Source organism: Schistocerca gregaria, chromosome 11 (genome assembly GCF_023897955.1).
Source record: "Schistocerca gregaria isolate iqSchGreg1 chromosome 11, iqSchGreg1.2, whole genome shotgun sequence".
Taxonomy (NCBI): domain Eukaryota; kingdom Metazoa; phylum Arthropoda; class Insecta; order Orthoptera; family Acrididae; genus Schistocerca; species Schistocerca gregaria.
This window is the reverse complement of record NC_064930.1, coordinates 44507065-44519872: the sequence shown is the minus strand read 5'-3', so window position 1 is coordinate 44519872 and position 12808 is coordinate 44507065. Positions and strand designations below refer to the sequence as shown.

The window sequence follows — 12808 nt, the reverse complement described above, 5'->3', positions numbered from 1 at the left end:
TTTTTTTTGGGTCCCAAGGGCACCCATATTGAGGGCAAAGGGCGGGCAGGGGAAGGCTCTCAGGAAGAGGAAAAATTATTGTGTAGTGAGGTGTTTTTCTTTGAAGAAAATGTATTGTACTACCCAGTATTGCATAGTTTTTCAACTGGGTCGGAACTAGAAAACTCTTGTATTGCTACTTATAAGTCGCCATTCGCCTTTCAGAATACCGGTATTAAAAATACTTCATCCCCCTCCCAGTTCCCCCACCCAACAAACTACCACATGGGCGCTCTTACTGGGTCCCCGGTTATATCGAAAAGCATTCCTTTCCAAGACATGTGATGTCATCGGGCTAAGGCTCACAAATCATTTCTGTGTAATGTATTGCAGTTGCAGGCAGTTCTGCTTGGACATACGGGACAGCATCAACTCACTTACAAGCTGGGTACTCATAACCCATGCCTTGGTGATATTCATCTTTCGCTCGCCACAAATGAAGAAACTAGGTGTATAATGACAACTATCTGAATACTCATTATAAGGAGGTTTGGTGGGGGTGAGTTTCGGTAAGGGGTTCCTGTAACATAATGGAATAGATTCTTTCCGTAAAGTAACCAAACAACGCATATAACTATAGGGAGGAGGTGAGTATTAATTTGCACTAAAACAAAGTGCAAGGAAAACCCTCGAAACTCACAATTTGCCAGTTTGCCAGTCTACTACATACCAGTAACGATACAATATTCACTACTGTATTGTATTTGTATTGGCACACAAGGTGGTAAGCCAACAGAGGATACAATAAATACTCGCTTCAGGGAATTATAGTGTCCAGAGGATGTGTACGAATGCGTAGCAAACTATTTCCATGGAAGACTATCGTCGTCAGTGTGTGTACAAAGGCTGTCCCCAGGGGTCTGTGTGGGGTCCATAGTTTTGGCTTGTAGCGCTAGAGACATTGCTACAGAGGTCATGCAACTGCAGTAATTAAGTTAACTGGTGGAACTTAGAGGTGACCAACTGCAACGTGCACTACAGAAGATACGCGAAATGATGGTCTCTGTTGAAGAAGATTGTAAAAGCTCCACCACTGCCTTTGCAGCTCTGTGCCTCCTGAGTCATCTCCGATTTTCGACTTTATACTGACATCTAACTGACAGTAAACACACTAACTTACGCGACCTCCTCCGCTCTTTCACCTGCACTCTCTTCATGTTTCTTCTCCAATAATCCGCCACCCTTCGTCATCTTCACTATTGTTTTACAACACACGAGCTTACATTTTGCAGCTTCTTTACCGCTGCTACCGTCAAATGCTCCAGCGCTTTCACTGCCACCTACACAATCGTCGACTCTATAGGCAGCAACGTCGCTAACTCCGTCACCAGCACCATCATCAGTCCCAGAACCGTGACAGGCCCAATCGCCAGCAAAACTGCCTGTGCCTGGAGTTCCAACCTTAACCACCACCACTGTTCTGACATTACCACCGTCATAAAATTGGCGTCCTTATCTACACCTAACTAGCACCACCTATTACCCCACAAATCTCTTGTATACAGCCATAAGACCACACCAACAAAATAGAGCAGATGAGCCCTCACCATCCATTCCAAACAAAACAAAATCACAAAAGACTTCACTAAATTCATGAACATGAAAACAATAATTCCCCTCAACTATCCTCTTCCTGTACACTCATCTCCACTTTTCTATTCAACTTCCTAAACATTCATAACTTCATGCTCATTGTCCAGCGGAATCTCCATGCTTTTACCCCACTAAACCATCCGGATGTCCACATAAGCTGCAGTAAACCAATAACCCACACTCAATATCGTATCCATGATCAGTGTGGAGTAGTGAACCATAAATCCCCACAGAATAACATGTTGTCAAGTAGCTACAGGGTTCCATAAAATTGTCCCCAGTCGGCTAAAAATCATGTTCAATCACTCTGCTGAACACTTTATCCTCACCATGTATTTTACCACCCTAAAAGTGACTGGTCTTACTGTATGTATCTGTCTGAGTCGTTCTATCCCATGCAATTTCTTGGCTCACTCTGACCAATCGTTCTGCACTTATACTTTTGTAGCTAGCACCCTAACAGTCCCCAGTCACTGAGTCTTTCTATACCGTGTAATTTGTTTGCTCTCACTGGCCAATCCCTCTGCATCTACACTGTATGGTCCTTTCAGAAGACCTAGTCTACTTCCTCGATACGCTCATCTCCAGAGTGACACCTCTGCCAATCTTCTCAGACGCATAACTGTACAGGTGTTTCATCCAATTCAAAGCAATCATCACTCAGTCCAATTGTCCATCCTAATCCACATTTTTCACCTTCATAGGCATCCCATATAAGCCACCTAACAGCGCCGCATGGCCTGGGATGCAGACTGGGTGCCTACCCAAACCCACACTGGAAGCGATTTTTTCCTCCTGCGCACTACCAACATATCTCCAATACTCCTTCCATGGACCCATATATCCACCACTCGAGAGAGAATTCCATTGTCCTCTCGCTTGCTACTTCCCATATTTAAGCTCTATGTTATGAACGGATTGAAACACATCAGTCACAGCAAAAAAATATTAAAAACTATGGCTATCCCCTCACTTTCTTCTGCTAACATCATCCCGTTTTTAGTTTAATCAATATCTCAGCTAACACTTTCCTATTGTCTATTAAGATTAGCATGACTTGTTGCCTGTTTTCCCCGCCGAATTCATGCCAGTATCTGGGCTAGAGGTGCTGCTACACGGTATCAGCGTTATTTCTCCTGGAGGTGACTATCTGTCTGAATCGTCTGTGGCGAGGACATGCTTAATTTTCGTGTCAGGTACCAAAGATTCAAATCATCATTGTTTCCATAAATTATGAAAATTTTGGAAGTGTGTACGAGTATTGGTACTTTCTCTAATCAAAGCTGTAACACTGTTCGTTATGTTGGTTTGCTTCATTCGTCTGATGCGTAATATGGGACATATTTGAAGACAAATCACGAACCAATAAAACGAAGGCCAAATGGAATCACATTTTTTACTTCATCCGGAACTAAATGACCCCAGTAGTTTCTACAACAGTAAGGAATACGTCGTTGGAAAAAAATGGAGTATATATTGATGAGCCATTACATTATGACCACCTGCTTAATTGCTTGTTGGGCCACCTTTGTAATGCAATACATCGCCGATTCTGTGTATCATCGATTCGTTGGTAGATTTGTGGAGCTAATGTGGCAACAAGTGTGCATGCACAAATCATTTAATTCCCTTAAATAACTGACTGCTGATTTATGTCCGCGGCGATAGCGACCCAGATGGGAACCATTAGATTTACATCAGGCGCCTTTGGTGGCCAAGGCATTAACGTAGTTTCGCTAGATGCCCCTCGATCCACATCAGCACGATTTGGGCTTCAAGACACGGACAGTTGTACTGCTGGAAGACGATATCGTCACCAGGGAAGACAACAAGCGTGAAGAGGTGCAGGTGGTCTGCAACTGACATGGTGCTTTCGATTACTACCACAGGTCCCATGCAGCAGAATGTCTGTCGTGGCACAATACTGCGGCCACTGCTTCGAGCAGCCGTTTGCCTAGATGACAGCATTTGTGGAGAAGGCCATCGACCTGCTGTGGCAAAGTCATGATTCATCCGTAGAGCCGACACGTTTCCAGTGGTACACAGTCAGATCTCGAGGTTCCCAAGCCCACTACGATCGTCATTGACGGTGTCGTTGGGCCAACATGTGGACACGCAGTGGTTGCCTGATGCAGAGCCCTTTGTTCAGTAATGTGCACTGAATGGTGTGCTCTGAAGCACTGACACTGTGCCCTTCCGCCAGAGTTGCGACAGATCGCCATCCATCCTACTTTAGAGAGCAGCAAAACCTCCAAACCCCACGTTCTGTCAAGAGTCGTAGACGTCCAGCCACTTAGCGCCTACTGCTAGTTTCACTGCCCGTGTACCACTTTCTGTAGATTTTCACAACATCTCTATTTGGATTACATGCTTTTCTTACTGCGTTAAGTCGCCACAACCCATTCAGCCTTGCGGTTGGCAGTGGTCATAATGTTCTGACTGATTAGTGAAATTTAACAAACCATAGTGAGTTCGACAAGGGTCTGAATGTACCCTGGTTTATACCTAAGTATAAAATACCCAGTGCTGTTCTTGTCGTCTTCTACTTCGAAGTGCGCTGTCTGTTCTCTGACGGATTGCACGTCGTGTAGCCAGCTGCTTAATTTCGTGTGCAGCATGTCTCTCACACGTTCCATGTCCTTAATCCACCCTTGGAGTCGCTGGTCAGTCGTGTTGTTACCCTGAGACACAGAAAATAGTTCACATTAGTAGAAAGTATTATCTAAACCTATATGTACCACTATTTCATCACAGTCAAATTATTGCCAGCGCGTGAGTGTTGTACATCCATCTTTGTAAACGCATTAAAACATTAACTGGTTGCAGGTGTCCAGCGATGTATTAAAACACACACAAGTCTCAATGTATGACATCAGATAAGGAAGATACAAATATTTCTCCATATTTAACAATACGGACGTCTGAATGTATGGATGCATGGTGCCGTGGCAATATGCCTAACTGAAATATTCCAGTACTGCTACGCGAAGAACCACGTGACGCCGCTGGCAGTCCAAGGAGATTTTAATCAAACTTTTGAAAGGTTTTCGAAAAGAGAATCGTCAGATGGTTGACTGTTGGGTCAAAATCTCACTCGTTAGAAATGAGGTGCGAAACATGGACACATTTAGCGACCTTTTAAATGCATAACGATGGGTAACTACCGAATCATATCAGAAAAATTATCCGAATTAATTGCGGACACATGAAATTTCAGTTTGACTCAAATCTTTATAGCATTTCTCTGTTGTCACACTGTTCGCTTCTTCTGAAAATTTCCATTTGTTGCTCGTCATCTGGCACGAGATCGTCTATCTTTGAATATGTCATGAAACTTGCAGATTGCAATGAATGTTGAAGTTTATGGATCTTATGAGCTTCAGAAAGTGAAAAATTAATCCGTCGTAGTTGTTCTCGTTTACGATAACAGAGAAGGAAAATAGGACAATACATCTGTTCTGTATAAATAGCATGCAGTGGTTTGTTGGTTTATCTATAGTAGGAGCGTAGTTAAATGCACAGGCGAGAGCGGATATGTGGGAAGAGTACATTAAAGGCCCTCATGAGGGGCACCCTCCCCCCGTGAACCATGGACCTTGCCGTTGGTGGGGAGGCTTGAGTGCCTCAGCGATACAGATGGCCGTACCGTAGGTGCAACCACAGCGGAGGGGTATCTTTCGAGAGGCCAGACAAACGTGTGTTTCCTGAAGAGGGGCAGCAGCCTTTTCAGTAGTTGCAGGGGCAACAGTCTGGATGATTGACTGATCTGGTCTTGTAACAATAACCAAAACGGCCTTGCTGTGCTGGTACAGCGAACGGCTGAAAGCAAGGGGAAACTACGTCCGTAATTTTTCCCGAGGGCATGCAGCTTTACTGTATGATTAAATGATGATATCGTCCTCTTGGGTAAAATATTCCGGAGATAAAATAGTCCCCCATTCGGATCTCCGGGCTGGGACTACTCGAGAGGATGTCGTTATCAGGAGAAAGAAAACTGGCGTCCTACGAATCGGAGCGTGGAATGTAAGATCCCTTAATCGGGCAGGTAGGTTAGAAAATTTAAAAAGGGAAATGGATAGGTCAAAGTTAGATATAGTTGAAATTAGTGAAGTGGCAGGAGGAACAAGACTTTTGGTCAGGTGACTACAGGGTTATAAACACAAAATCAAATAGGGGTAATGCAGAAGTAGGTATAATAATGAAAAGGAAAATAGAAATGCGAGTAAGCTGCTACAAACAGCATAGTGAACGCATTATTGCGGCCAAGATAGATACGAAGCCCACACTAACTACAGTAGTATACGTTTATATGCCAACTAGCTCTGCAGATGACGAAGAAATTGAAGAAATGTATGATCAAATAAAAGAAATTATTCAGATAGTGAAAGGAGATGAAAATTTAATAGTTATTTATTTAATAGAAGTTATTTAATAATAAATTTAATAGACTGGAATTCGGTAGTAGGAAAAGGGAGAGAAGGAAACGTAGTCAGTGAATATGGACTGGGGCAAAGAAATGAAAGAGGAAGCCGCCTGGTAGAATTTTGCATAGAACACAACTTATTCATAGCTAACACTTGGTTCAAGAATCATAAAAGAAGGTTGTGTACATGGAAGAAGCCTGGAGACAGTGACAGGTTTCAGATAGATTATATAATGGTAAGACAGAGATTTAGGAACCAGGTTTATATTGTAAGACATTTCCAGGGGCAGATGTGGACTCTGACCACAATCTATTGGTTATGACATGTAGAATAAAACTAAAGAAGCTGCAAAAAGGTGGGAATTTAAGGAGATGGGACCTGGATAAACTAAAAGAGCCAGAGGTTGTGCAGAGTTTTAGGGAGAGCATAAGGGAGCAATGGACAGGAATGGGAAAAAGAAACACGGTGGAAGAAGAATGAGTAGCTTTGAGGGATGAAGTAGTGAAGGCAGCAGAGGATCAAGTAGGTAAAAAGACGAGCGCTATTAGAAATCCTTGGATAACAGAAGAAATATTGAATTTCGTTGATGAAAGGAGAAAATATAAAAAATGCAGTAAATGAAGCAGGCAAAAAGGAATACAGACGTCTCAAAACTGAGACCGACAGAAAGTGCAAAGTGGCTAAGCATGGATGGTTAGAGGACAAATGTAAGGATGTAGATGCTTATCTCATTAGGGGTAAGGTAGATACTGCCTACAGGAAAATTAAAGAGCTCAGATGGAAACCCAGTTCTAGGCAAAGAGGGAAAAGCAGAAAGGTGGAAGGAGTATATAGAGGGTCTATACAAGGGCGACGTACTTGAGGACAATATTATGGAAATGGAAGAGGATGTAGATGAAGATGAAATGGGAGATACGATACTGCGTGAAGAGTTTGACAGAGCACTGAAAGACCCGAGTCGAAAAAAGGCCCCCGGAGTAGACAACATTCCGTTAGAACTACTGACGGCCTTGGGAGAGCCAGTCCTGACAAAACTCTACCATCTGGTGAGTAAGATGTATGAGACAGGCGAAATACCCTCAGACTTCAAGAAGAATATAATAATTCCAATCTCAAAGAAAGCAGGTGCTGACAGATGTGAAAATTACCGAACTATCAGTTTAATAAGTCACAGCTGCAAAATACTAACGCGAATTCTTTACAGACGAATGGAAAAACTAGTAGAAGCCGACCTCGGGAAAGATCAGTTTGGATTCTGTAGAAATGTTGGAACACGTGAGGCAATGCTGTCCCTACGACGTACCTTAGAAGCTAAAATAAGGAAGGGCAAACCTACGTTTCTAGCATTTGTAGACTTAGAGAAAGCTTTAGACAATGTTGACTGGAATATTCTCTTTCAAATTCTGAAGGTGGCAGGGGTAAAATACAGGGAGCGAAATGCTATTTACAATTTGTACAGAACCAGATGGCAGTTATAATAGTGGAGGGACATGAAAGGGAAGCAGTGGTTGGGAAGGGAGTGAGACAGGGTTGTAGTCTCTCCCCGATGTTATTCAATCTGTATATTGAGCAAGCAGTAAAGGAAACAAAAGAAAAATTCGGAGTAGGTATTAAAATCAATGGAGAAGAAATAAAAATGTTGACGTTCGCCGATGACATTGTAATTCTGTCAGAGACAACAAAGGACTTGGAAGAGCAGTTGAACGGAATGGATAGTGTCTTGAAAGGAGGATATAAGATGAACATCAAGAAAACAAAAGGAGGATAATGGAATGTAATCGAATTAAGTCGGGTGATGCTGCGGGAATTTGATTAGGAAATGAGACACTTCATGTAGTAAAGGAGTTTTGCTATTTGGCGAGCAAAATAACTGATGATGGTCGAAGTAGAGAGGATATAAAATGTAGACTGGCAATGGCAAGAAAAGTGTTTCTCAACAAAAGAAATTTGTTAACATCAAGTATTGATTTAAGTGTCAGGAAGTCGTTTCTCAAAGTATTTGTATGCATTGTAGTCATGTATGGAAGTGAAGCATGGACGATAAATAGTTTAGACAAGAAGAGAATAGAAACTTTCGAAATGTGGTGCTACAGAAGAATGCTGAAGATTAGATGGGTAGATCACGTAACTAATGAGGAGGTATTGAACAGAATTGGGAGAAGTGGAGTTTGTGGCACAACTTGACTAGAAGAAGGGATCGGTTGGTAGGACATGTTGAGAGGCATGAAGGGATCACCAATTTGGTACTGGAGGGCAGCGTGGTGGGTAAAAATCGTAGAGGGAGACCAAGAGATGTTTACACTAAGCAGATTCAGAAGGATGTAGGTTGCAGTAGGTATTGGGAGATGAAGGAGCTTGCGCAGGATAGAGTAGCATGGAGAGCTGCACCAAACCAGTCTCAGGACTGAAGACCACAACAACAATGACGGGGACGAATTGCCTGGTGATGTGACAGATGAATACACTGCACTGAATACCGAAGAAGCAGGAGAATTAAAATTAGAGTCACGCTTTTAAAGAGCTTTGGGAAATTTAAGATCAAATAAAGTGAAAGAAATAGATAAAGTTCCATAGGAATATCTAAAATCACTGAATGGAAGCGGTAAGCAAACAACTATCCGAATTAGTGTGTAGTAGTTGGGGTGGGTTGTTTGGGGAAGGAGACCAGACGGCGAGGTCATCGGTCTCATCGGATTAGGGAAGGACGGGGAAGGAACTCGGCCGCGTCCTTTCAAAGGAACCATCCCGGCATTTGCCTGGAGCGATTTAGGGAAATCACGGGAAACCTAAATCAGGATGGCCGGACGCGGTATTGAACCGTCGTCCTCCCAAATGCGGTGTGTAGTACCTACGAAAGTGGAGACTAACCACCAGACAGTAAAATATCAATGATGCAATCCTGAAGATAGAAAGGGCAGACAACTGCAAATAACATTACAATATCAGCTTAATGACACATGCATACAAGTTGCTAACAAGAATGGTATATGGAAGAATGCAAAGAAATGAGGATCTACTACTTTGGCCAGTTTGGCACCAGAGCAGCATTCCTAATGTGTGCTTGATAATAGAAGCAACCTTGAAAAAAAATAAAATGCATTCATAGGATTGCCGACCTGGAAAAAGCATTTGACAGTCTAAAATTATGCAAGAAGTTCGAAATTCTGACAAAACTACGAGTAAGCTGTAGGGAAAGATGGGTAACATACGAAGGGCTTATTTCAATATTGGCACAAGTCCATTACCTCCACTTTTCTGTCTATAATGCTTCTGACAAACAGAAAAAAGGTTCATCTCTAGCAAGAAGCGATATGCTTTAATATTTCTGGTTTCTCAACTGCAGATTTTTCATCGCTCATTTAAGTATAGGACTCTGCATCGCAGAATGAACAAAAATGGACTTGTACCACTGTTGAAATAAGCCCTTCATGTAATCTGCACAAGAACCAAGAGGGAACAATAAGACCAAGGAACTGGAAGGGAGAACGAAGTAAATGGGAGTGAGAGAGGCGTGCAGTCTTTCTCTAGTACTGTTCAATGTACACATAGAGGCCATAACGAAACTAAAAGAAAGATTCAAGTGTGGAATTTAAAGTCAGGATGAAAGCATATCATTGCTAAGATTGGCTAATGATATTCTTATACTTAGTGAAGGTGAAGAATAAGAAGAAGAAGAAGAAGAAGAAGAAGAAGAGTTTTAAGATCTGTTGAATGGAATGAACAATCTAATTAACACCGAATATGGATTGAGAGAAAACCGACGAAAGACGAAAGTAATGAGAAGTAGCGGAAATGATAATAGCGAGAAAATTTAGATCAGGTTTGGAGATCACAAGGCAAACAAAGTTGAGGAATTCTGCTACCTGGGAAGTAAAGTAACACATGATGGACAAAGCAAGGAACATAAAAAGGAGACTAGCACAGACCTGAAGGAGGCATTCCTAGCCAAAAGTTCCAGTATCACACATTGGCATTAATATGAGGAAGAAATTTCTGAGAATGTGCATTTGGAGCACAGCACTCTATGGTCGTGAATCATGGCCAGTAGGAAAAATGGAGCAGAAGAGAATTCGAGGTGATGTGATACAGAAGAAAGTTGACATTTAGGTGCATCAGTAAAATCAGGAGTGAGGAGGTTCTCCACAGTCTCGTAGAAGAAGAGACGAAATGCTGTAGGTGCCTGTGCCTGACTTTTCTATAAAATTTGAGATTGGTCTTCTAATTTAGGTAATGATACCGATGGGTGAATGGACTGAGAATGTTTCATCGAAGATCTTGGATCACTGTGGCTGTTAATAAGGTACCCTATGCAACCTTGCAACCTCATTTCCTTTCTTCAGCATTGGCGAAGGACTCACTGGTTTCTGAATGGTTTCCGCGTGTGTGGGAAGAGACAGTGTGTTGGAATTGAGACACGGTGGACAGAAAATGCAGCGGAAAACGACACTCTGTTGAGAATGGAAACGAGAGGGGAGGGTACTGATTATGCGTAAAAGCACTGCCGGGGTTTCCGCAGGGGCTGCGAACCATGGTCCAGCTTTACAGCCTCACCCAAGGTGGTGGCAGCCTATTGGTGGAGAGTGGCAGCGCCACGAGCTGTAGGTGGTGCCTGCTGCCTCATACTCTGTGGACAAGGTTTGCAGACAGCCATCAGCCACTGTAGAAAACACAGGCTACACAAAGTAATGGGCGATCCGCATCGGCTGCTCTTTCCCAACTTCAGAGGCTTTCTGACGCGACACTAAAGCCGTGGGTGAGAAAACGCGCGATTGGTGTCTAGAGAGTAACGCCACGGAAGTTATTTAGCAGCAGTGGAGAGTTTTGCTGTGTGATTCGTGTGTGATCGCGACGCATCGTTTTGGTGGGATTCTGTACGCCGGAAGAAACCTCGCAATTGGGCTGCAGTGTTTTTGTATATTCGCTGTTGGCGATTTGCACAGTTTGGGGTGAAAAGATGGCAGAGCATAGGGGAGAGTCAAAATAATTCGTACGTGGGGCTGTGAGGTGGAGTAGTGTTCATTGTCTCGCAGCTGAAACGAGGTGCAGAGCACAGCGTTAGAGTCGTACCTGCGTGCTCTCGCCTTCACTTGACAACCATTTGCACCGCCGCAGCGTTCATCATGCCCATCGAAAATACGGTGAGGGTTATCAGCAGCACTGTCGTGTTAGGTCATCCTCATTTCGCACTCGTAGAATGGTATACAAAAGAGAAATTTGTTAACATCGAGTATAGATTTAAGTGACAGGAAATCGTTTCTGAAAGTATTTGTATGGAGTGTAGCCATGTATGGAAGTGAAACATGGACGATAAATAGTTGAGACAAGAAGAGAGTAGAAGCTTTCGAAATGTGGTGCTACAGAAGAATGCTGAAGATTAGATGGGTAGATCACATAACTAATGAGGAGGTGTTGAAGATGATTGGGGAGAAGAGAAGTTTGTGGCACAACTTGACTAGAAGAAGGGACCGGTTGGTAGGACGTGTTCTGAGGCATCAAGGAATCACAAAGTTAGCATTGGAGGGCAGCGTGGAGGGTAAAAATCGTAGAGGGAGACCAAGAGATTAATACACCAAGCAGATTAAGAAGGATGTAGGCTGCAGTAGGTACTGGGAGATCAAGAAGCTTGCACAGGATAGAGTAACATGGAGAGCTGCATCAAACCAGTCTCAGGACTGAAGACCACAACAACAACAACAGCCTGCCTCAGGTAGAACTTTCATGTGTTCTATACGTGAGCCATTCAAACAGTCCTCGAGATTTCAGTCACTATTTTCCATCAGGAAATTGCGAATTCTGAAACAGAATTTCAGACCATGACTTGAAGTTATCAGGGAGCAATTTTATCAGGCAGTCGAGTAACCCTGCAATCCATTATAATCAGTAATTACAAATTTCATTCAGGTACCACTTGTCAACTACCTTACTTGTTCTTCTTCAAGAGCTGTGATGGTGTATGTTTTAATGAATAAATTTGTCTTCAAATAATACATTGTTTTTATAAGACACCTTCCTGTCACATTAAGTTGCTGTGTAAATCCTCCACTTTAGTATCTATATGTAGGGTCTAAGATCACGTTATCCATTATACATTGTACATCTTAAATTCGTAGGATAGGTCTTGTAGGAGTGGATTCCCGACAACTACATTTATGGACGAGGAAATGTTTCCAACGAAGAGGGGACTTGGTAAAGAAATATGTAGAAGCAGTAACAAGAAGAACGAGCAGAATGATAGAACATGAGTTAAGACTTCAGGAAAGAACTCAGATTGTACTAGAGAGAGCTATACTGAGTAAAAACTATACGGGTAGATAGTGATTGGAATGTAGCAAACAAATAATTGCGGGTGTAGAATGTAAGTGCTACTCTGAGATGGAGAGGTTGGTACAGGAGCGGAATTCGTGGTGCGTCGCATGAGACATACAGAACTCCATAAAATCATTAATGCAAAGAACGTATCTAGCCATGTCTTCTCTAATTATAACACAAGAGCGCTGTAGATATTTCTCGGTAGTGACAGTACAACGTTTGAATATATGAATGCATGCTCTGACGGAAATATATTCTCGGGCTGCCACCAACGTCGAGCTTCCTGAGGTAGAGCCACATGTTCTGGCTAAGAGCCGCTCGGGGTAGCCGAGCAAAAGTGTGTGTGTTGTCCAGAGCATAAGTTAGATTAAGTAGTGTGTAAGTCTAGGGACCGATGACCTCAGCAATTTGGTCCCATAGCAACTTACCATAAACCTCGAAAT

The 12808-nt window shown here is 42.8% G+C and overlaps 1 protein-coding gene across 1 annotated transcript in view; it reads right to left on the bottom strand.

Annotated features, from left to right (window-relative positions):
* The window catches only part of LOC126295011 (uncharacterized), a 133202-nt gene that overhangs the window by 53993 nt on the left and 66401 nt on the right, over positions 1-12808 (bottom strand). Inside the window, exon 7 of the mRNA XM_049987264.1 lies at positions 4138-4313. Coding sequence (XP_049843221.1) covers positions 4138-4313 — 176 coding nt within the window. The remainder of the gene's footprint in view (positions 1-4137; positions 4314-12808) is intronic.